The sequence below is a fragment of the Poecile atricapillus genome, chromosome 2 (genome assembly GCF_030490865.1).
Source record: "Poecile atricapillus isolate bPoeAtr1 chromosome 2, bPoeAtr1.hap1, whole genome shotgun sequence".
In the NCBI taxonomy this organism is placed as follows: domain Eukaryota; kingdom Metazoa; phylum Chordata; class Aves; order Passeriformes; family Paridae; genus Poecile; species Poecile atricapillus.
Window position 1 is genome coordinate 5,516,548 of NC_081250.1, and position 25,753 is coordinate 5,542,300.

The 25,753-nt window shown below is 41.5% G+C and overlaps 1 protein-coding gene across 4 annotated transcripts in view; it reads left to right on the top strand.

Annotated features, from left to right (window-relative positions):
- LOC131575634 (sodium channel protein type 5 subunit alpha-like) overlaps positions 1-25,753 on the top strand; it is a 210,234-nt gene that overhangs the window by 147,910 nt on the left and 36,571 nt on the right. For 2 of the 4 annotated variants that reach the window (XM_058831335.1, XM_058831336.1), the window contains exons 17-19: positions 7,051-7,197; positions 14,027-14,147; positions 23,267-23,421. In XM_058831335.1, coding sequence (XP_058687318.1) covers positions 7,051-7,197; positions 14,027-14,147; positions 23,267-23,421 — 423 coding nt within the window. The remainder of the gene's footprint in view (positions 1-7,050; positions 7,198-14,026; positions 14,148-23,266; positions 23,422-25,753) is intronic. The other 2 variants (XM_058831337.1, XM_058831338.1) reach the window with 2 other exon arrangements.

Sequence of the window (25,753 nt, forward strand, 5' to 3'; positions counted from 1 at the left end):
CCCGTGTCAGATCCCTGCTGACGTGGCTGGAGAAGTCACACCACAAAGGTTTTGGGATGCTTATTCAGTTCTCGGTGGCAGGGAAATGTATTTGTCCACAGCATAATGCCTAAGGTGCAGGAAACACAGGGAGCTGAAGGAGGAGAGAAAGAAAGGAGGGGGAAAGAAGCCAGGCTGGCATTGAAAGAGCTGATATCAGGCGTAGCAGAGTTGACAACATGCGTTTGGACAAGTGCCCGGACCCTGGACTGCCCGTCAGTCACAGCTTGCTGGATGCCATTTCCCAGTATCCATATCCCTCCCCGGAGCAAAAGGCTGATCAGAAATGAGCATTTCTCACTGTTTCTCCCTTTGGTAAAGAAAATGCCGACATTTAGCATTTTGGACAAAAAGAGCAGCAGCCAGTTCCCCAAAAGCTGCCACGTGAGGCAGTGAGTGCGTGTGTGTTGGAGGGGTAAAACTGCTCCCATTAATTACACTCCAAAATAACCCTTCAAATAATTATTATTTTGTTGCTGTTGCCTGTAATAATACGAAACTTTCTTAATGATCAAAATATTAACATCTTAATTGGGTGAAAGGTTCTGGATTATTTCAGGCACTCGCACTGACTGCGCTCCAAGGCAAATTTCCAAAATTTAAACTTCCATCAGAGAGACCCATTAGTTTGAGTTTTTCATATTATACTGTGGAGAGATCCCAATTACCAAAAGAAACATAAAGTAGATTGTGATTAAACTTCAAAATGCAATTTAGCAGAAGGTATTAGCTTGAACTCTGAACAATGAACACTTATGAAACGCTTTCACTGCCTATTTAAGCCCATTGAATTGATAACAGGATAAATTAACTTTGGCAGTCCATCTTTTTGCCAAGTTCTCCCTCTCAGACAAGTTTTAAGAGTCAACCCTTGGAATAATGAATTTCTGTTTTCTTATGGGCAATGTGTTGCTCAGTGTGGTAAAAACTGTGGTCAGGAAGGCAAAAGCCATTAGAAAAAACATGCCTTGCTCCTCTTCAGCCAGCGTTCAAAGCCTTAAAATATTCTGGATTAATCCAAGAAGGGACACTGCTGAACTGCTGTTTCTGAGGGATGATGTTTTGCAAAGCATCCAGCACTCATGCAGAGAACAGCAGTTAGTGGCTGTGATGAGGTTTGTCTGGCAAAGTTTTAGTTCACCTTTACTCAAAATGGAAGAAAATACCAGGTTAAGCTGGTTCCAGGGGAGTTTTTGCTGTTAACATCCTCTGCTGAGCAGCTGTGGTTTCTGGCCAGCCCCAGCCTTGGACATCCTGAATTGTAATGGTCAGATTCTGTTAATTTTATCCAGCTTAGTACTCACAGGTGCATTATTTTTCTAGAGCAGGGACTGGAGTTTTCTTACAAATACCCTGTGACTTTGGGGGGGAAAAATGTGTTTCTTAGGTCAAACAGGAAGACAAGATCTGTGTTTAAGTTACACAGGTGTAACTTCAAACTTCCACGCCCTTAACGCTGACAGGTGACAGCACACACAGAAAATCACCTGGCACCTACAGATATCCAGGTTGGGGGTAACATCTACCCAAGGTCTGGGCCACAAACTTTGCTCTTTCTGAACTCAGAGACTATTGTGTTTAATCTGTTTTGCCCATGTGGCTCTTATGCATGTGTTAGTGATTTGGATTTTTATAAATGTGGTTCCTATAAAGGCTGAGTTCATCAAGAAAGTGAAAAAAATGCTTATGGATTCACAGAGCAAGTGTGAGCAACGTCTTCTGATTCTGATATTTTATTACTCCCTCTGCACCATTTTGTTTCTGCCTTTTGCATAGATGAATGACAAGAGAAATGACAGGGAGTGGTGGATAAGTGTTGCAAAATGGAACAAAAATCTGTGTACTGAGCTGTGATGTCTGGCTGTTCCTGCTGAAGTGGAATGATGGATCAAGTGGCATAGGATGGAAAGGGGGCACCACCAGTCTCAAATACTCAGGTTTAGATTTTCCTGGCCTTGTCCCCTCTATGAGGAATTTGCAGGTCTTAAATGATACATGTGTGTGTCAGCCTAAAGGTAGGACTTGACATCCTTTACACCAGTAAATGTTTAGTCTGCCAGTAAAATGCTTTTGTAAATGAACACAGTGTAGCACGAGTGTGCTCAGCTATAATCCCAGTGCTGTGGTATGGTATTGCTCCAGGTTTTCCAGTGATTTGCCATTAAACTGAGTAGTGACAACTCTGCATTACAGAAGCAATTCTTCAAAGCAGGTTAGAGAGATTCTTAAATGTGCACATTTAAAATTGACAGCTGCACTCCAGCCCTCTTTTATTCCTAGCAGAATAAGTGATACTAATCTTCCTCTTCTCATGTTAAGGAGGTAAGGGAATTTTCCTGATGTATTTGGTGATCCTTCTTCATGCAGAAAGATAAATCCACTGATTTTGTTGGTGCTACAAGGATTTACATTTATTTGTGAAAGAGAAGAACCAAGGTCATAAATGATCTGTTCTGGTAATAAGAACCAACCAGATTTGTTTCTCTGGTTGGTGGTTATTTATTTCTCTCCCGTTTCAGCTCAGATTTTTCAAGGCCTTTCAGAACGACTGAACTCAGCATATCTGAGAGTTGTCAGCCTGACAGCTCTGCAGACTGCAGTCTCCTGTTTACTTTACACATGAAACAAGTGCCACCAAGGCAGTAATGCAAGCTCACCGTGTTTCAGCAGCTCTACAATCTGCTTGCTTCTCCACTTATGTAGAGGTAGTATATAAACAGCTCAGTTTTCACCATCATTTACTTGTTGGCTCCTCTGCAGAGGAAGGGTGCCAGTTACTAGATGCAAACTGTTGCTGGGAAAGGATGCCAATTGCTACCCGGCACGGCAATTTTGTGAAATCCATAGTTGTCTGCAAGGAGGAACACAAACATCAACAATCACTTTACAGAGTAAGCAGCCCTCTTGTAACAATGCCTGTCACACTGCTGAACTGGGTTTACAATACAGAGAAAGCTCTGCAGACTCCCCTTATGATATCCAACATTTGGGCACAGGAAACTTTGCAGGTTAAAATATGTTGTCATCTGTTAAAGGAGCTGGATTTCTTGAGGAGACTCAGTGTCATAGCATCACTCATTAATGAGTGGCTAAAGCAGAGATTCTTCTGTTGTCATCATCCTGCTGCTCCTCTGATGGGCAGCATCCCACAGTTTAGGAGGATCCCATTGGCATGGCCCAGTGTGCAGGCATGTGTGGGGGGGACCAGGACAAGCCTCCACTCCTGGGTCTGTACCTGGAAATGTCCTGACCAGCTCATTCCTGGAATGTGACTGCAGAACCCTGATTTCCTGTTAATGTCTCAAAAGTTGTCTTCAAAGAGGCAGCTGGATGCATGCATGGTGGGGAGTGGAGAACACACATGGCATCAAAGCTTCCCATTGCATTGTGACTGAGAAAAAGGCAGTTTGCATTTGAAAGAATGCATTTGAAAGAAAGGGAAAACCCTTATCCTTCTCATAAAATGGTAAAATTATTAACTTCATCCATCCACATTGTTTTTGCTCACTGGCTCTGCAGTGACAATGGCAAGGGTGGAGGGCTCCAGAGCCAGTTCCCATTTCTTTCCTCCCCACCTGCTTGGGACAGGAAGCTTCCTGCTGTCAAAGGATTTGCACATCTTCTTTCTCACAACAGCCACGACCAGGGAATCAGGGAACAAATGTCACAAGTTAGGGTCATGATCTAGGGAGTGAGGGAAGCATCAGGAGAACCCATTTGAACCGACCACCATCCAAAAGTCAAGTCCTGGGATCCTCTTTCTAAATTTGTTTGCACAGAATGGAAAAAATATTTCCATGGGGAAGGAATAAAGTGAATCCATGCTGATGACAGGTATTTGCCTTGTTTTGCCAGCAGCAAGTCCTCTTTCCAGAGGAGTGGCATTTGCTCTAATCCCTGTTTGAGCCTGGAACAATTAGCCAATCTGTGCTTTTCAGAGACACAACGCAGTGTGGATCCTTTGCATTTATTCGTGCCAGCAAACAAGTATGTGGGTCTGTGCACCAGCACTCTTGAGATGTCCCCCAGATTATGCTCTGTTTCCAATCTGGTAGCTGTTTTCCTGGTGCTGCAACCTGCAGTGTGAGAGGGGACAGCACTGTCCCCCCTGCTCCACGGGTTAATCACTGGGATGGTGTTGGTAGATCACCTCTTTTTAGGGCCCATGTCAGAGCAGAGGTGAGCAAACTTTTGGTTTATGCTGAGGTAAATCCTGGGCTCCCAACCCTCCCTTTGCATGCACAAAGTTTTAGTACCATTCAATGTTTTTACTTTACAAACGAAGAAAGCAACTGAATTGATAAATATTAACATAATGTGTATTGCCTTGGCAACGTGGCACTTGATACAAAAATTAAAAATAAATTATGTAAACCACCCACGGTGGGAAGCTTTACAGGAGATAGACCTGCTGCCATTGCTGCCACAAGAACAAATCATCTGGAATCAGGACAAAAGCAAACAGCCCAAAGTTAAGCAGCATAAACCAAAGGCACTTTTCCCCAGACAGGTCTCTGCTGATTTTCAGGTGCTGTGTGCTGGAAGTGAGACTGTCACATCTCAGGAGAATGGTTCACCAGGGCTGTCACTGGTTGCTTGCAAAAACTCATTTGATTCCCTAACACTCCTTTTGGGATCTGTCTACACAACCAGATTCTTTGGAACAGTCTATTTCTCTTACTCATTTTCTCCCAGCTTATCAATTTAGAGGACAAGTCTGAAAACACACATTGATGAACCAAATCATTGTCTGAGCACATGTGCATGATGCCTCCATTGAATATTTTGCCAGGATATATTTCATCAGTTTTAATTAATGTTAACTCATTGGATACTTGTACCAAGTGTGACTTCTGGGAAGAAGCCAGGTCCACATTTCCTAGAGTTCAGTCTCTAGGAAAGTGTTGCTAAGTCCTGGTACCACACAGAGGGATTAGTAAGTAGGGAATTGGTGTAAATTTGGCATTTGGCTCTAGCTTAACGCAATAATTTGCCTAACAATTAGAATATTTGTCAGATAGCTGAGTTACAGGGTCTGTCCTCTTACAGTGCAGTTTCTAATGAATCTGAGTGCACAACCTTTCTGCATAAATGAACTTGAGACGTCACCTCTGATTGTGCTGCACTTTCAACATGAAACAATTGTTTCTGTTGTTCCAGTGCTATAACCAATATCATGCCATTAAGATTACTTGGTACCAAGTTGTATGCACATTGCATTAAAAAAAAAGGACATTTTATGGCTGAGTGCCTCAGTTGTGTGTACTGTGCCTTCAACATTGGCTCTCTCCTGAATATTACACTATTTCTGAAGAAAAAGACTGCTGAAAAGCCTTAAAAATACTTTTTTTTTGTCAGATACATACCTGTAACTCTGTGGTTATTGGCCTATGAAGATCAGTGCTAATGTGTGACTAGAAATTGTATGTAGTACCTTCCTGTGCAGAGGGTATGGGTTTGGACACGCATAACTTGATTTATTAAAGTTAGAATATATTTCAGACCACATGTCCTCCAAATCAGGAAACAAGTAATTTGATTTTAAATTAATTTCCCAGAAACACACAACGGCATTGAAAAGACTGGTACAAACCTGACAGTCCAAGAGTATTTATACAGAGAGCAATTTGCTTAACCAACTGCTTCCTTTGTGTCACTCATTCTTCCAGATAGGAAACTTCATATTTGGAAGAAAGTGTTTTTATGCTCAGGGCATCTCTTGAGGGATTTCCTGTGGTGCTGTGGCTTTAAAACTGAGGCAGGTAGTCTGGAGCTCCCTGGGGAAGGGAAATTTGCTTAATACCTGAATAACACCGAATGTCAGTCAAGCCAAGGGAAAAAAAAAAAAAAAAAAGGCTGGACAAGTGAAAGATAAACAGGTTTAAATAATTACTATTGAAATCCGGTTGTGCTTGTAATTTTTTTCTCAGCATGGAAGTCCCTCTGTAAGCAATTCAGCACAGCCTTTTGAATCCGGTTGGGGCTTTATTAATATTTTAGTAGCTGTGTTTGTAATGGCAAGAACAGTGGTAGTGCTGTGATGAGCTGTGGAGTTTTCAGTGAAGTCCCCGCCTTAGGTGGATCAATAAAGCCACACAAACAGAGAACCTGGGCCTCCAGAGGGAGGGACCAACCCTGCAAACATCCTTTCCTCTGCCATTAGGCTGGGAGAACTTCTTGAGAGCTCAGCAGCAATAATCACCACCCCAGGAAGAAGCAGCTGGATTTAATGGCACCACCATACTAGCAAGCACTAGGCCTAGTCAAATGTGTTTACTGAGAGAAAAAATTATTGCCGTGCTTCCAGAGTCCATCCTCTTTCAGGGAAGTGCTTCAGAGTGTGCTCTCCTTCCAGCCTGCGGTTCAGCCCCGTGTGCTTCAGTGGCTGCAAAGTAGCCTTAAGTGTTTTTCTGAATAGGAGCCTCATACATTCGCATGTTTACCTGCACTGTTTCCATATCTATTTTCAGATATCTTTTATCTTTTCCAGTGAACTTTGCATTTTTTTTCTCCTTCAATAAGTACCTTTCCTTCTCTGGGTGTGGGGATTTTTCACACTTTCAAGCAGACTTGTAGAACAATAATGGGCTTTGCCCTCGTGCCTTTCTCCAGCTTTTACATTGTCACCATCTGATGGTGAATTTTCTGAGTACACACCTTGGTTATTTGGCAGCCATCTCTCTCTGTGCCCAGCTCATTGGAGGAAGTTTGTGTCTCCAAACCAGGCTCGAAATGGAGATGGCATTCCCACCTCAGCAACAACAGCTCAGGAAAGAAAGTTGGTCTATTTGTATGTCCATTTTCCACAGCCAGTTATCTTGACATATCCAAGTTACTGAAGTTCAAAATTTGCAACATAAATATGTGTTATCTCATTTCTTGCCATTTTCTTTAAGATGTCCAGAATAGCCCAGGCTGTTTTCTCTTCTAGCTGGAGAGTTCTCCTTAAGAAATAAGCATGATATCAAAGGAAAAAAAAAAGAAAATAAACCCATCTAAGATTATTTCCAGCAGGAAAAGCAGCTGCAGCTGAGGGGGCAGCGATGCCAAAGCCCAGGCGTCCGGAGTCAGAACTCTGAGATTTATGAAGAGTTAAGTGAGTTGCACGTGGATAAGCAGTTGAAGGCTGAGCCACCACCTCCAGTAGGGCAAAAAGAGGTAACACAAAAAACTTTCCTACCTGATACTGCATGAAATTCATTGCACCAGCTCCATAGTGCATGCCACTGGTTTATGTGGGGTTTATGGCTTGTAAAAATACATGTTTGTCAAGGGGTAGGAAAGCAATAGTGTGTAATAGGTATTACAGTCTTAGTAGAGAAGAGAGAGGATTTTGTCGTTATAAAAATAATTGGAAAGCTTACAAAACATTATAAATTAAGATGGAATTGTAAGAGGCTTTGGGGAAAAACAAACAAACAACAAAAAAACTCCACAAAATCATCAATAATGTAACTATCTCATTTTAGGAGAAAATATGTGTGTGATTTCCCACTGAAAAGCAGCTCTAGGAATGGCATCTGCTGACTTGGCAGACCTGAATGTTGAGTTCACTGGAGGGCATCTGCTCTCTGTCACAGATTAACATTTCTTTTCCTGTTAACACACGCCCAAGAAAGATGCGACAATTTAAGTAGCTGACGTGAAGGTACTAACTAAAGAGCAAGCCTTGGTATTATTCAGTTGATTTGGCCAAAGTGCACCTCATTAATTGTTTCTTGATGTGTATACATTGACATTTCTTTTCAAGTTGTGGGATTATATTGTCCTTATAAACATAAATATCAAAAATAATGTGTTTGTGCTGTACACTGAGTGACTGCAGGCTGTTGTATTGCCTGTATCCTCCTTGCTGACTTGTTGGGGGCTCTTCCCCTTCAGATTTAGCATTTTACTGACATAGCATTGCCTTTATTATTAGAGAGGGATGGATTCCTCTCTTTGAAATCAGGAAATGGAGATTTGGGATGTCCTGGGAGTTTGGAGAACTCCACAGCTGCTTGAGGTTGGAACCAGGGATGATTGCATGGGGTAAAATTAATGAAAGGGAAAGGATGGTGCAGTACTCACACACAACACACCCCTCCCAGTTCTGCTCTAAAACTGCTGGCAAGTTTGTGCCCAGCAGGAGCAATCCCATGGAGAAATCTTGACAGGACACCAGGAAACAGCCAGGGCTCCCCTTCTCCAAGCCTGCTGATTCATGCTGTCATATGGAGTGGAATTTACTGAACTAAATGTAGATAATCTGCATCTGAACTTGTCATCTGAGGCCTCTGTATAGACGATGTAGGCAGGTAAATGCGTCTCCAGCTGAAATCAGAATTTACATTAGGTCAGATCTCATAAAAGTGCCTATTTCTCTCCATTAACTATAAAGGGAGCACTTAGGTTGCACGCTTAGGTAAGATAAATTCCACTCACAGGAACCAGAAATCCTCCAAACATGAAGCATTTCTTTAAAGGGCAATCCTTGCTGGAGCACTTCTTGGCATATTCATCTTCAGAAAGAAAACACCCTGAATTTAGAGGAAGGAGACTCAAATATTTGATATCCTGGTCTCAGGGAAAAAAATATATATATATGTATATTTAGCAAATAAACACAAAAGTTTCAAACAATGTAAAGAAGCATTATAACTAGGAGGAATTAGAAGACCATGTCAGGCATTTTTCTTTCAGGGGATTAAGTATCCTTCATGTTTAAATATCTTTTTAAGACAAATGAACCCTGTGATCCTAACAGGGAGGTCAGAAAACTATGTCCTTCTTTAGTGCTACAACAAAATGTCATGATAAGTCAGGAACATTCTAGCCCCGATATATTCAGCAACATCGTGATAAAGAAATAATCCCCATTTCCTCCCTCAACTTTCAAAGGGTCCTGAGACACAAATGCCACCTCTCTATAGCAGAGTATAATTGGTTCTATTTGCAGCTGCTTAGAAAGAGGTGGAGGGACATGGCAATAATCCAGGGATGACTTGAAATCAAACGGAAGTTCACACGAGGCTATGAATGCCAACACAAAAGAGCAAAGCCCAAAGGATGCTATTTTGGAAGGGCAGATCCCGTGTGGACATTGCATGCTCACGGTCCCCCTGTGCAGAAGGAATCTTTGTGCCGGCACGCGAGGACATGCTCGTCATATTTTTGATGAATGTCCCAAGAAGTTGCAACTGGCCAAATAAAGCCAACAACTGCAAGGGAATAACAGAATTGGTATGCCCAAGAGGCAGGGCTTTCAGTGGTTGTCAGTAACAGGAAACGCTGGATGTGTTCCAAATTAAACACTCTTGGTGTCAGTAGAGGTTACATTATGTGATTAAAAATTCATTCTATATAAATCATCAGAAAGTCACCGTAGAAATAAAATCATTGGTGTCACGGGTAGAGAAGACTTCAGAGTACAAACTTCTTGCTTTCTCTGCCAAAATGCTGACCCATAAAATATTTCATACAACTTTGTGGAATCTGGTTTTAAATGATTCAGGCAATTTAGATTTCTTCATTTACCAAAAGGAATAATTCACTTGCTAAAAAGAAATATCTCATGTCTGGGTATATTTCCTTAAATACCAGCCTTTTTTCACATTTTCTCCTCTTCAAAGGGCCATTCCATTACTGTCTTTTACCAATTTTATCCATCAGTCTCTTTGTATGAATTAATATCGCTGTTATAGACTGTTAATAGACTGTTGCTTGCTTCCTATTGTCTGGGGCTTACCCCCTGAAGTCATGCACCATTGTTCTTTCATTTAATTATTTCTTGTAAATTAATATCTCTGTGCCCTTTATCTGACTTTTTTTACCTCTTTCTTTGCAACTCCCTCAACTGCTTCTTTTCAGAGCTCTTTTGCCAAGAAGCAAGCACAATATTCCAAATACAATTCTTACAGAAGCGTAAAAGAAGAAATAATATCTCATTATCTAGACATGATGCTTTTATATGGTTTTCTACATCATTATATCCCACTGAAAAATCATGTTTAATTTTTTTTAATGTTACTCCAAGTTTCCAAAATGTCCATTGAAATTTTGCTGTAACTTGCCCATTTGTACTTTTTTAAATCATGTCCCATTTTGCTATATTCTCTCAATTTTTCCCTTCTCTTTCCCCTTCTGCTTCCTCAATTTCAATACTCTCTCCAATTTAATATTATCAGCTAACATGAGGATTATATTGGTCAGGACCTCTTCTATATCTTTAGTGAAGATAATGCTGACCCTAATCCCCACAGATTTCCTCCTCTGAAGAGAAAGTTTGTGCTATATTTGGGTCCTTAGAATGGCTTTTCTCTGCACAGCAATGGGTGAACCTGAGCCAATTACAATTTATTTTAAAAGTAGGCTTTTCTATAACAGACATCCAACTGTTTTCTTAAGGTTTATATATCATATGTCAATTTGATAGATTAAGGCTCTGATTTTCAGAGGTGAGGCAGAGAAGAAGGGATGTAAGAGGGCTAAGCCTTGAGCAAACATCAACTTTCAACGTGATTTCAGCATCTCACGGCTAATGGCTTTTTGAAAAACACTTTCAGATCAATTTTCTGCTATTACAGGCACAAGCAGTGGGTATGGAAGCCCTGTCCGAGTACTTGAAACAGTCACTCCACCAACAAACACTTTAAAAACTGCCTTCTGCAACATGAATTTATGCACCAGGGAAAGATCTTCCAAAGGGGTCTCCGAGAGGTCCTGTTGCCTCTGCCTGGCACACTTCCTCCGCTCACCTATTCCAAGAAAGAAGATTTTCTATTTGTCCTTTTTGCCTTCTTTTGACCTCTTTTCACCCTGTTTGTGCAGAGTTCTCTTAGCACGCTTAGTGAGGAGAACCACCTCACTGCCTTTATGACATTTCACTCTGAGCAAACACTCTCCTTTTCTCCTCTCTGTCTTTATTTAATTTACTTTAATCACAGGCTACAGTGAGTGTTTAGTGATCTGTGATTCCCATGATTATTCCCTTTTCCTCCTCTCTCAGCTCAGTGTTGTGTTTATTTATTGCTGCTCTCCTGGGCGGTTTCCAGTTTTCCATGAGCATTCACTATTGATTGCTAATGATGTGTTAACTGGGTGTATTGGATCCCTTTATGCTCTGCAGCCTGCCTTGCCTGGATCTGCTGGTTTGTATATGTATATATAGGCTTTCTAGATATTTCTCTACTTACATTTCTATTAATTCTAACAGGTTCTCCCCCATCTCGTTATTGATCCCCTTGTTGGATGATTTTAAGAAGTGTTTATTTTCTTAGACAACTGAATTTTGATTAGCTACATTTCCCTCATCAATTGCTCTTGTGTCCCTGACTCTTCCCTGAGCTCATGAAAACCTTCTTAACCCTTTTAACCTTTCTGGCAAAGAGTAACCTTTGCTTCCTTCCTAGAACCATCCCAAATTTTTTCCTTCTCTCTCATATGTCCAGTTCTTTTTTCTAGTCCTTGTTCATACTCTCAAACTTTAATCTACTGTTTTCTGAATCCATCTTCATTATCTCTTCTTTGAAGTCTTTTCAGAAGAAACCCTGTCTGTTTGCCTTGCATGTTCCCCACCTCCCTTTGACACTGATGGATTCTAATATTTCCTGGAAACTCCTCCTGAGAAATAACAAAATAGTCTATGTTAATTTCACTGTATTTTGTTCTGTGAATTTCCTAAACTGTCTCTGCTAAATCCAGCTCTTTAGCTGAAAATGTTATCGAGCTGACATTGTTCTCACAGTTTTCTTTGATTTCTGGCTATTGGTAAAAATTGTACCCAACAAAGCTTCTCATTGGATCCCCTATTTTCTACATACTACAGCTGCATATGATTTAGGACTATTTCAGTGATTCTGTTTTGACATCTTCATATCAGAACACATAATGACTAAATGCATTCCCTAATGAACAGAATCATAAAGTTCTGACTGTGCTAAAACTTGGTATGACATTTTTTTCCACCGTCATACGCCGCTGTGAGCCTGTAGGAAATGGGCTCTATATGACAGCTGCATTCTGAATATGGGTTTTCAGAAGCTTTATCCATATCTTGGACCTGTTCTGTTCTTTCTGTTCTGACTCTCTTTTTAAAAGGTCTCTTCTCAATTGTTTGCAGATCTTTTGAGTAGAGCATTAAAAACCCTAGCCAAGACTATGACCTTCTGGATGCTGCAGCTAATTGCAAACAAGTAGCTTCCACCCCCGCTTGCAAGTGCTGCTGGAATGTTCAGTCTTTCCCATTTTACCCCAGGTTCAGCATTTCTCTGAATTCAGCTATAAATTTTACATTGGCTGTGTATGCTGGAAAACAGAAGGCCCATTTTCACATTAATAATAAATATAGAAAACTGTGCCTAGCCTCATACTCCATCACCATCATGCTTATGAAAATAATACTTTATCTGTACGTGCCATCTCTCATATAACCATCTCACAGGCTGTTTAAAAGCATGGGTAAGTATTATTGCCCTCATTTTTTTTTTTAAATGAAGGCAATAGTATTGCAAGATAAAGCACAAAAACTTTTAAGTGGGAACTCAGAGAACAGAGTAAACCAGCTCACAAATAACACACTTCTCCTGCTTGGAGCTATTTGTCATTGCCTTGTCCCATGGAAGATACCAGCTTTGGTATTGCTCACTTACACCAGATAATTCTCTAATACATCCAGAAACAAACTGTGAGCAGGACTGGACAAATATCAGGTCTTTAGTCTTTAGTGACCAAGCTATTTTACTTGTAAAATTTACAAGCAAATGAAGTAAAATTTAAATTTGGATTAACACAAAATATAAATCCATTATTTTACTTAGCAAAATAAAATAGGATGGAAATATTTCCTGTTTTCTTCTAAAGAAAGTGTCTTGATTCTGTTAAAGGAAAGTTTAACCTGAAATGAAATTTCTGTTTCATATTTGGGTGACTTACTGAATCATGTATCATATGTCTTTTAATGAGTTCAGCCTTCAAAACAGATTTTGAAAATAAGATATTCCCCAGAATTTTTTTTTTACCCAGATCTCCTTGAGAGTTCCTGCTCTAAATAGATGAGACAACCAATACTTCAGGGAGTGGGAATATTCTTGTCCCATTCTGCAGAGGAGGATCTGAGAAACGCTGAATTTAAACAATGCACCTAAGATGATGGTGTCAAATATTTCAAGCAAGTGGTAGAGCCCTTGTGACACTTCCAAAAGCCACGTGTCCCTGCTCCTGCATCACCTGGAGATCAGAAAGGTGGGACAGAAAGACAAGGGGCCATGTCCTGTGGTGAGAACAAATCAGACATGGGAGGAGACAGGAGGAGCCCTCTCATATTTGTATTTCGGCTTCCCATGACTGGACACTGGCAAAAGGGATTTCTGCTCCTCCTGGAGGAGAGGCTGTCAGCAGGAGCAGAGCATGGTCCTGACTGAGCAGGTGCAGATTTTACCCACCAGCTGTGGGTGAGGAACCTCAGGAATGAGGCCCAAAAGACAGGAGCCTAAGGCAGGTCATCCAATTCATCCTTCAGCATTTCAGGAGATGGGTCCCACTTCTGGTGCCCCCACCCAAAGGTATGAGCCTTCAGGATGTCAAACAGATGAAGTCCATCATTCCAAGGTTCCACCCAGCATTTACCACAGCAACCTGGTCTAGTGGAAGGTGTCCCTGCCCATGGCAGGGGGGCTGGAACCGGATGATCCTGAAGATCCCTCCCAACCCAAATCATTCTAAGATCCTGTGATTAATATCCAGTGGCTGTTCACTCTCTTTCTGTGGTTTGCTTCTCTTTTGTTTCAAAAAGTAAGTTCTATATGTTAAGTTGTTGATGATGGGTCAACCCCTGTTCTCAGGGTAGGCAGAGCTGTCACCAAGGAGTGCCACCATGGGAAGTGCATGACAATGTCTCTGTTGGGGTGGCTTCAGCTGGGGTGTTGGTCACTGGAATGATAACTCAGATACTTCTGCCAGGGCTACTGATCAATTTGTTTTCCTCATCTTTGCTCTTGTTGACAACAAGCTTGATGAAATCAGTCTTTCTGAAGGCAGCACAGTGGATTTGACAAATCCTGCAGAGCTGCTGGAGCAGATCCCCGAGTTTGCTGAGGAGCTGATGGAACCTGAAGATTGCTTCCCCGAAGGTAAGAGCCTGCATGTTTCACTGCAATGATGAGGCAAGAAACCTTCTTTTCTCTAAATGAACATCTCCTGACCTTCTCACCATGTTGCTCTGGTTGCTTGAAGTAGTATTTCACTGGATGCACTTCGTTTCTTAGGCACTATAAAGCTCCAAACCCACAATCAAAATCCCTTGAATTCATTAGTCTTTGGCTTTCCAAGGTGAGATAAGCCAAAAGCATGCTCTAAAATGCTCTGCAACTTCTAAAGTCTTAGGCTTTTAAAATCATCATTTGTGCCATAAAGAGTTGTCTGTTTTTTATTTTGTTTTTTAAATGCTGATTTTTGTCATTTGGCTAGTGAAGATTTTTGCCTTCCAGTATTTGTGCATGATCAAATTTGGTCAAGAACTGACCAGATCAGAATGACCAGATGAGTGTATCCAGGCAGTTCATAGAATCTGTCTGGAGGCTTCACGAGTCCCAGGGACTCTCTTCCATTTATTTTAAGGGGTGTCAAGATTAGCACATCCAGTTACTTTCATCTGGTCAGAGAAGTGCTATGTAAAGGGAATTTAGCATAATTATCTTAGATAACAACAGACCACATTTGCATATCTCTTTTAATACTGAAATTCTCCATCATTTTATTAATATTTTAACATCAGCCTGCTCCAAAACACAGATTTAAAATCCAGCTACATCAGAAGATCTGTTAAAATAAATATCTAAAGTAAATAACATCCTAAGTTATTTCTTTTCAGAGTGAGTTCTTTTCCAAATATTATCTCAGTCAAATTTTTCGTTTTCCTTTAAATCTGGGTTGGGAAAAATAGGGTTAGCTGAATGTAAGAATAGTCCCTTGAAAATTCAAGCATTATTGTAAACAAAAACAGAGCAGCTCAGATGGGATCAGACAGAGATGATTTGCAGGGTATATGAATGCCCCTGAAGTCAGCAAAAATGTGCATCTCTATATCTGTGAGAAAGATGATTGAATGAGGTAAGGGAGCCCTGCAGGGCTTACAAATGTCCCTAGGATCTAAATATTTTTTTGGCAGCTCTGCTTAAAAGCAGTAGCCAAAAATTAATGCAGCTGACAGAAGAAAGCATGGTGTAACTATTCAGGCCCATGCAATAACATTTAAAAATGAGATCTGGTGTTTTCATTCTTTCACAATATATTTCTTAATGGGGCTAGTGAGCAGCAATCTCTGTTGTGCAGTCTCCGTGTTATGATGCTTAAACAAGCCAGTGTTGTGAGATCAGCGCTGTTCAGATGCCAGCTTCCAAATTCTGAAACTGTGGTTTGCCACGACCACCACCCAGTTTTTAGAAGAAACGAGGCAGACATCACACAGCACGTTCCCAGAGCAGCAGCATGCTGTAATTTGATCTGTCTTAAAATAACCAGACCTGCCTGAAATTGCACAGTGCAGGACCACCATGGAACCAACCCAGTTTGCCAGATCTTCCTCAGTGCTGACAGAGGGATGCAGGCTAGCAAGCAGGGCTCTTCTAGATGGATCACTGGAAGTATTTAACCAGCTTTGAAGCCTGCTGATCATTCTGGCAGCAGAGCAATGCAGAAACGAAGGCACTGTGGGCTGAATCCCAAGTTTGCCTTGGGTTACATCTACCCAGGCTCTGGCTCCTGAACCCTTCCTCCAGAGCACCCCTGTTCCTGACTTTTTTTTTACTCCTAACCTCTCCTAGTTCCTCACCAGTGCCTGTGCAAGTCAAAGTGTTTTTCTCTTCTCCCAGGGTGTAGCCAGCTGAGCCTTGAGCTCTAAATTGGAATTGAAGGAGAGCCTGCTCCCAGCCCTCAGCCCAGTGCATGGTGTCCAGGGACACCTGCAGGTGCAGGCGACATCCTCCTCAACACATCTACTCTGCTTTCCTGTGTAGCACATATTATGCATGCACATTTTTCAGAGCTTAGTGTTTCAGCTAAATGTGATCACATTGCTCATGGATTTGGCAAAAATGCACAAACACAACGTGATTATTCGCTCATAAAATTTCAAGTCAAATTGCCATAAACTGAAAGTCCAAATGATTCTTACAGCAGCAACGTTAACATTAGTTTTAATTTATGCAGGGAAACAAAGTGTTTTCCTGTAATCAACTGCTATTAAATATTTCCAATATTTTTGCCCAAACTTACTATTGCAATTAAACCTCATGCAGCTGTCACTTCAGTATAGTAAGCCAATGAAGTAAGCCAACAAACAACAGTCTAATTAGCTGAGATGACAAGGCTTTAAAGTACTAAAATGAAAATATTGAAGGGCATGCACTGGGCAGGTTTATCTAGTGCTGCCTTTATGACTCTTTATAAAGAGATACAATAATATTTGGTACATTGGGAGCATGCAAGTTAATACTGGTGAAAGAAGGAAATAATGTGAAAAAGAAGAGCAAGAGGGGAAGGGTTAATTTCTTACCATGTTAGCTCACCAGCTATCTAAATTCAAACTATGACATTTCTAAATACATCTAACATAGGTTATGTCCTGAACAAATATGTTCCAGATTCAGGCCCCTTTTTTTTCAGATAACAAAGGCAACAAAGATAATGCATGTTCTTGAAATAGTTGCTGGAAGTTTGCTGAGGTCACGGTTTTCCGGGAGTTGGGTGACCCGGATAAGCCATAGGTCGTTTTTCTTGGGGAGCCCTGTTAATGTGTTATCATCTCAAAATAGCTTTGATTAGGGTCAACAGGGAGCATTCTTGGGTCAGGACATGTGAAGCCAAGGTAGGGTCACAGACCTGGCAGCTAGCAAGTATTGCTGGGAAAAACCCTATAGAAATGGAGAGACCATTTCTGGTTGCCAGTTGATGGGAAAGGAGCATTTATCCAATGCCAGCTATTTGGGTATTTTTTCCTCCAGATGCCTTGCAACACTCCACTCCTGTTACCTCCATTGGTATGTGTTCTCTGCAGCAAAATTTACTCCCTGTTTGGACATTATCTTCTGTGTCTCACAGAAGGTCATCCAAAGAGAGCCCTCAGGCCATGGTGAGCTCCTCTCTCCCTGACCCTAATAGGAGAAAGATTCCACCAAGTCCTTAGGCGTAATTCCCCGGACACATCCCGCTGGCAGAGGTTTCGAGGGAATATCACCAGAGGGTCATGCGAGAATGAGCAACCTTGCTCAACGCGTGGTTGGTCCCAACTCGTGACACCGAGGACGCCCAGAACCGTCTTTCCATGTGACTGTGGTCGGAGCCATTATCGCTCCTAAAACGCCCAAACGTTTGTTTGTTTTGGAAATTGCAATTGGAAAATGCCACCTGCTCAAGTGAAGTTGCTCTGATTAGTGGTGGGATCTGTGTCCTGCCCTTCCCAACTGCAGATAGAGGCAGTTTAGAAGCACAAAAGGGAAGAGAAGGAAAAAATAGACCATTAAACAGGATAAATCTAAGCAGAGTTACAGGGGCTGACTACCACTAGATGATTTTTAAAGGCTGAGGAAAACCAAGCCAAGCCAAACAAAATGTGCTCATTGGCATCCTAGGAAAAAATCATAGAACAAACCCAAGTTTTAAAGCATTTCTTCCCTCTGGCTGTCATACCTGAGATACTCTGTGTTTTTCCACCAGGAACGGCGTGTTACTCATTATGTTGTACACAGTTCTGAGGCATATAAGACACTTGCAGCCCTGTTACTCATTGAGAATTAAATTAATACAGGTTGGACAGGAGCTCTAGATTTAAAACTCATCCACGCCCTCACTCTAAGCACAGATTACATCAATGGTAAGCCAGGCTGCCCACTGTCTTTGCTCCAAGGTGCCTTTGTTGTGACCTCCTAGATGATATGTTTTGAGGACAGTAGCAGCAGATAAACAAGAAATGTACCCTTGTTAAGCCCTTGGAAGGGTAAAAACACCTGGCTGTGGTTTTGTAAGATGCCCTCTTGGCAGCCCCCAGTCCTAGCACACAAGTTAAATCTCAGGTCTCCTGATGTGTCTCAGGTACCCAAATGCTGGAGACAGGACCATAAATCTCTTTCACACTACAAAACCCAGATGTTCAGTCACAGAATCATGGAATGGTTCAGGTTGCAGGGGACCTTAAAGGTCATGCAGTTCCAACCTCCCTGAGTTAGGAGCAGGGCCAGAAGATGAGGAAAGGGTTAAGTAAGAAGAGTCTAATGAGATCATATTCCCTCCAGCATGGGGAGAGAGTTGGGGTCTTTCAAAGGGGGTTCAGTTGGGTTTGCTCTCTTATTTGTGCATGCCCAGGTCACCAGACTGGTCATTAGAAACCCAGCTTGGCATATACATAAATATATATACAAAACCCATGTTATGAATACCTGCCTGCTGGAGTTCATGCTGAGGAAGCCGTATTCTGTGTCAAACCAAGCAATGCTGGAACCAGCATTCAAAGCTAAGAAAAATTCTGTTTTGTTCTAAAAATGAATGTCCCAATAGTTGAGAACTCTTGTGTGAGGGCACTCACAAAATTGCTGTGGTTTGAACATAAAGTAACCCATGTGCTGGACAACAGAATGGCAGGAATCAATTGGTGTTCCTGGTTTACTGAGAGAACCAGCGTCCCAATACATCCAAAGCAAAAAATAATAATTTTATGAAAATTTAAATATATATATTGGTGTGAACAAGCAGTGGATTTGTAAATTCTTTGCCCATAAGCCTAAACTCAATAGGCTTTGCTGTCAGGCCTTGAGGAGGAAGGTTTTGCAGTATTACTCCCACATTTACAAAGAGATTTTTTTTTACCAATGCACCAAGGTAATGCAATCAGGTCTAAGAGCTCCATGATTAGAGTACACCAGGCTAGAAAATGTGAATATGGAACAAAAGGAATATTTACACAGAATGCATTGTATATTAAATTCCTTCTCTTTTTTAAAAGAGATGTATTTTAATCTTCAGTTTGTGACTGTGCTATAGGGCACTCTAATGACTGAAGGGACTATTTCCCTTGTTGTTGAATACAACCAAAAAGTAAATAATATCATGGTGTATTAATGCATTTGGAAAGGTTTCTTGGTAAACAGGCCTCTGTTTTATGAGAAATGGTATGAAATGTCCAAATGTCAATTGAAAACAGACATTGTTCTTGGGCAACTTGACCACAGATGCAGCTCAGAGCAGCTTCACAGATTTACCAGTAAATAATTCAGCCCTTTGGGGGGACTTCTTCCTCTGTTCTGTGTTCTGATGAGCACTAATCTACCAAAAGACCACGGTGGAAATGAGTCAGTTTGTTCTCAAAAACAATTCAGCCCAACATGAATTAAAGGCAAAACTAAGCCCCGGCAAAATCACAAGGTGGTCAGAGTCTTCTGCACAACCCATTCCCTCGCAGCTCTGCTTCCAGTGGGCTAGCACAAATCTGTTAGACCAGGCAAGATGAGTAATTGTCATAAGAAACGCCAGGGGTTCTATTCCTGCCTTGACACTTGCAGTGATAAAAGGTGTTAATGAATGATCTCTTTTTTGTGGATAAAAGTGCACCAAAGCTGGGCTTTGCTGACCACCTGCCTTATTATGGAAAGAGCTGGCATTAGGATTGCTCAGACCTTCTCCAGGCCATGCCTTAGACTCACCAAAATTATTTTGATTTCACAGAAATGGAGGGGGGGAAAAAACCCAAAACAACAAAGCATTTCACTACACACCAAGGTCAAGTAAACTTTTTCTCTTTAGTTCAGTGAAGTTTCTAACTCAACATGCAAGCTTAGGTCAAGATGACCAGAGCAGTAGGCTACCAGCATTAGAGCAAGTCCAGAAAAGCACAGGCATGAAAGAACAGTCACGGAGGAAAATCACAAAATTTAAATAGAAACAGGTTTCTACTAAGTCATTAAAAGACCTGTTTGGGGTCAGTTTTCTTTTCGTCTTTCCTTTTGCTCTTCGTGAATAGTTAAAAGCAGCATTTCATCTGAATTGCAGACAGCATGATTATTCACGGAAATACTACTTGACATTAGCAATTGTAGCAGAATCTGGTCTAAACATTTCTGAATTGGGCCCAATCAAAAGCATGGGATTTAATAGCACTGTGATTTTGGGCTGACTCATCTGATAAGCTATTTTGGATTTTTCAAGGTATTACTGTCAGTAACTAGGACTCTTTTTTTTCAGATTGAAATGGCATGAAAGCAATCAAAGAGCATTAAAAAAGAAAAAAAAATATAGTGGTGCTACCTGGCTTTCTATCTTTAAAAATACCTCTCTGTACTTGTAGACTATCAGATGGAAGCCAACTGAATCAGTAATAACCTGGTTTAACCGTGTTGTATTTCCCATCTCAAATGAAGTGACTTTGGAACCCACAGTGCCCTGCTCATTAGTTTCTAATATGAAGGTGATCCCTAATTTTAGCTGTGCCTGGGCTCAGGTAATCATGTAGGCTCCCTGTGTAGTGGAATCATTCCTCCAGGGAATGATTCATCCAATTACCTTATAATGGGGAAAGCCACTTCCTGGGAGATCCTAACCTTTTCCAACAGTATTTACAGAGCATTTATACTCTGGAGCACGGCAGAGTATGTCATGCCTGTTACTGGCTGGGCCTAAGCATTCGTCTAAGAGACTAAAAAGACAAGTAACAATCTAGGTAGAAACTCATGAGAAAAGAGCGAAAAGCTTCTGTATAAGTGTTTTAAGTAAGAAAAAAAGCTGGTTTTTTTCCAAATTGAAATTGGTTCTGGGCAGAAGACAGATGCAAGGACAGTTAATTCTACTGCAAGCAGTGGCTACTTCCACTACAAAGGGGGATTTCTGCTTAACACAAAAAATCCGCACTTACAGAGCGAACAACCTGCTCATTAAGCCATTCATTGATAAGTGAGGGATTTCAGCCCAAATCTTTGATCTTCCTGATCCAAAGCTGGAGTGACAATGAGGTGGGCAGCCTCCCTGAATTATAAGCACAGAGTGTGAGCCAGACACCTGAAAGATGGTGATGGCCACGTGGGCTGTGGGGTGAGAAGTAGTGCAAGAGTTTTCTGGCAGCACTACTGAGAGATGCAGCTGATAGTGCCCTCAGTCATGTTGTGCTGGTGGGATTCTCCTGATGGGACTCTCTCAACAGAGAATCTGCTCTGTGAAGTTTGTTCTGTGTACCTACTTCCTAAAATACACCCAAACCCACATGCACTGCCAGCTGTGAGCATTGTACTGCTTTTAGCAAAAAGTAGTGACTAATATGATGTCCTTTTATCGCTTGCCTTGATTCTTTAGTGTTTGGGATTGAAGTGCTTAGAAGAATAATTCTTGCCTTTGCTGAAGTGGTACCTGACCTACAAAGAGACAGAGAGCTGGTTCTTATGTTTCCATCTTTTCCCAGTATTCTGCTTTTCTAAAAAAGTTTAAACAATTCAACTGAGCCCAGAATTTCTCTGAGTTCTGGAATACAGTGGTAAACTGGGAGACGTGGTGGGTCTGTGTGATGCAGGCATTTAGAGAACAAATAGTTAAGTGCTACAATTACCTTTACATAAATGTTTACTGTCCTTTTAGTCCCACATGAAAACCTAGCTAAGCCAAGAGCCCACACCTAACCAAAATCTGAGAAATGCGAGGGGGAAAAGTTCTGGGAGTAGTTCCTCTATGATAAATCCTACAGTTCTGCTGCTTCATAGGAAGGATCTGGGATAATAAAAACTCACAGAAAATACCAGGAGCATCACAGCAGACTTAGCAGCTCTCTTCCTCCTGGCAGAGCCTGCTGCCAGCACAGCCCCTCTTCCAACTGCTTGGGAATCCCGGCATCCCAGGAGCCGCACTTGATCTCCCTCCACATCCCAGGCAGCTCAGGCACCTCAGTTATGCCACCTTGAATTAGCAGCATCTGCTCTCTCTGTAACCTTGGCACTCGCCTTCTTTCCTCCCCAAGCTGCTTCGCCTAAATATTATTTCTACTTGCAAAAACATTGCATTGCATCACCATGGTGAGATGCCCTCCTTTTTCACTTTTGAGCAGTGGCTGTTTGTTTCAAGACATGTTGGTGACCTTGGCCACCTTCCAGCTATAGAAGCACTTGGCCTGTGGTTTTTTTTCTCATGATGAGGCTGATAAACCCCCATAGTTAAGTCTCTTCCTATACAACACATGGAATAAATATAGAGTAAGAAGCTTGCTTTTTGAAAATAAAATCTTTCTGAGGGTCATTCTCATCAACAAATGTGACGTTTGAGTCAGATTATATGGCGTAAGACTGACTGGCCAGGACAATTCCTGGCTCCCAGGGTCCTCTCACACCATTTTAAGTTCTTGCCCAGAACAAGGCAATGCACATGGTGTTTTTGAAGTGGGAGAGATGGATCTGTCTGTTACCAATGACAATATCTTTTTGCTATAACAAACGAGTGTTGCTAAGGAAACTAAAAATGGCCATGGTCTTGCCTATCAGAAATCCTTGTGTGGGCCCCACTACCAGCACAGCACTTAAGTATCACACACTATTTGTCACTGAGGTCAGAAAGTGCTACAAAGCATCAGTGGGGATCCTGCTACGGAGCAGATATCTAAATTTCTGTGACATCAAAGGGGATTTAACTGCCTCAGTATAATTCCAAGATTGTTCTAATGCCTTACTTAAGCTAATGAGAGTCCAAGAGATCAAAATTGGCTCCTGCTTTTGCTGCCTGAGTCTCTTCAGCACATTGGTCCCATCTGCACTGTAGCACCTCCTCTCATCATCTCTCTTTCATCAGATTGCCACTTTTAATCAGTAATTCCAGTGGTATTGTACTAGCAAGAAAATAACCTTCCTCCATTCAAAAGGATGTGGAAGCCATCACTAATAACCTCCTAGAGTTATTAGTCCTGATCAGAAGTGCTGCCTGAGCTCAGCTAACACTTTTTGAATGACCTAGGGCGCTGGTGACTCATGGCCAATATATTCTGTATCACAACAGTCATTGGGAGGACTCCCTGGGACACATTTTAAGTGATTTTGAATGTTTTTTAATAGAGGAGTGAGAGAAGAAAATGGGAGGCTGAGCAGAGAGGTTTTGTGAGAAACAAGGGGGAGGAAAGACACTGTGCAGCAATCTATTGCTAAAAGAAATCTTCCTTAGCAGCTTCTTATTGCAGCTTTAAGAATTAAATGAGCCTTTTTTAACAATTCCTTTGTTTTTGTTTTATTTCTTACAGTCTGTGTGAGATTCTTCCCATGCTGTTCAGTGGACATCACAAAATTTCCAGGCAAAATTTGGTGGAGGCTGCGAAAGACCTGCTACAGAATTGTTGAGCACAACTGGTTTGAAACGTTCATCATCTTCATGATCCTGCTGAGCAGTGGAGCCCTGGTAAAGGGGACAACATTTCCTAACTGGTTAAAAGTGGACATGGGTCTCCAGTGTTCTCCGGTTTAGCTTTCTCTAAGATCTTATGAACCCTTAGTGTTCGTCCCTCAAAGCAAAGCATTTAGTCTGGGGTTAAAACAGGTTGTCAGCTTTTCTGATTTCACCTGCCTTTACCATCGAGGAACCTTCTTCTGCTGTGACATAAAATTCTGACTTGCACACGTTTTGGAAAGAAAATCCTTGATGAAGTCTGTGTGAGGAAGTTTGTCAGCATTGCTGCTTCAGCATCCCATAGCTGCTTCTCCATAAGAGTTCCCATCTGGAGGCTTGCAGTTTTGCTCCAGGGGTGGCTTTGTTTATTTCTTTTCTTTTCTTCTCTTTTTTTTTTTTTTTAGCACATTCTGTAACTAGCAAATCAAAATTATAAAAGACACCGAGGGCAGTGAATCAGTGCTACCCATGGAGCCAGTGGGTGCCTGTATTCCTGTTTACAGCTTAGGTTAACACTCAGCACCTTCCCTGCACAGGTCCTGTTTGTGTCCTGTTCGTGTGGGCACTGGTTGGTCCTTGCCCAGGACTCTGATAGGGGATCTTCTGCTCCTGAGATCCCACTGCATTCTGGAATCATGTGCACTGTCAGCCCTGTGTTCTTCACAGGGATGCATTTATATTTCTCCTCTACATGTCAGGAATGTCCCTGGAATTGGTGGGATTTCTCCCAGGTTTTTTCCCTGTCCTAGAGCAGAGATGTGTATCAAGAGTTCTCCAGGCTTCAGTCTGGTGGTCACTGGTCATCTCCTTTATAATGGAGTAAGACATACACTTATTAAATTTGCAGGCAGTGCCATGTTTGGAAAGTTCATCCATGCATTTCCAGAGGCCAGGATTGACTTCAGCCAAATGGGTGAATCTGCCTTAAGTAGTAAGGCAAACATCATCTTAGAAAGTTCACCTCACCAGGAATAATCACAGGCAGAAAGGTGTGATGAAGGATGGCTGCAAGGGAGCAGATTGACTAAAAAGAACTGGAGAGGGAGCAGGCAACAGAATAAACTCCATCACAGCCCTGCACAAAAGCCCAACACCCCACTGGGCTGTATAAATTATTCTGTTCTTCCACTCCAGTTGGCATCAAGGAGGCCTCAGCTGGAGCACTGGCTTCAGCTCTGGGCACTGCACTTTGAGAGAGACATGGGCTAATTGAAGAAACTCCACAGAAGAGCAACACAAATTATCAGTGGCCTAAAAAAAAGAGGAAAACACTGAAGTACTGGGTTTATGTAGCTCAAAGAAAGTCTCTGAAGGGAGAGAGGAAGGTGGAAATACATAAATGTTGATGCAAAAAAGGAAAGAAATGGACAGTTCTCCTTGTCCACCAGGGATGGGCTGAAATGTCAACCAGGGAGTTTTATTTTATTTTATTATAAAAAATAAGAGGCTGAAAAACTTGGGTAAATAGTAGGCTTCTGAAAATTGTCACAGCTTTGCTGAAATGAATGGACTCTGACAGTTTTTACACCAGCTTGAGCATCAGAATGTTAATTTTTGAGCACATTTTAGAGGGAGAATGTCACTTGCTATAATGTGCTTTAGATGAATACACTTCCTTACATATGTAATTAAAAGTGCCTTAGATAACTGAAGACTGCAACATAAAGCTCATTTAATTTAAATTGCATGCATTCATTTAGTTTTTGCGACTTTCAATTTAGGCAATGCAGTTCTGTATAAGGGCAAATTATCCTGCATTTTCTCACATATCAGCAGCGTGCTTCAGTATTTGGACTGGAGATGTTGGAGGCAACACACAATTTTTTTTTCCTGTTATTCTGGGTTGTTCTCTTCCAAAAACTGAGCTCATCTGGCTGCACCCCTGGGACACCCTAAATTCTTAAGGGAGAAGATCTATATATACCTTTAAGCCAATATTTATATATATGTGGTTAAACCATCAAAATATATCTTTAGCTTACTGCAGAAGATCCAAAAACCTTTTTTAAGATTATAAGCCATAAGCACCCAAACTGGAAGCCTACTTTTTAACAGTAATTTTGGATAACACTGCAGGTATCCTGCTTAACTCTTTTTTACCACACAAGGCAAAGACAAAAAAAAAAAAAAACAACAACCTTTTTGATGTTTTATATGGCAGAGGTTTCATCCATTGTCACCATGAAAAAATGCAAAGCACCAGAATTTTGTCATTTGGGTAATATCCACAGCTTGTCCAAAAGTGCAGAAGTGTACAGGTAGCACATTTTTCATCCCTTAATAAGCTGCTTCCTGACACCCAGCGTGCTTTTAGCAGACAAAACACAATGTACTTTTGGACAAG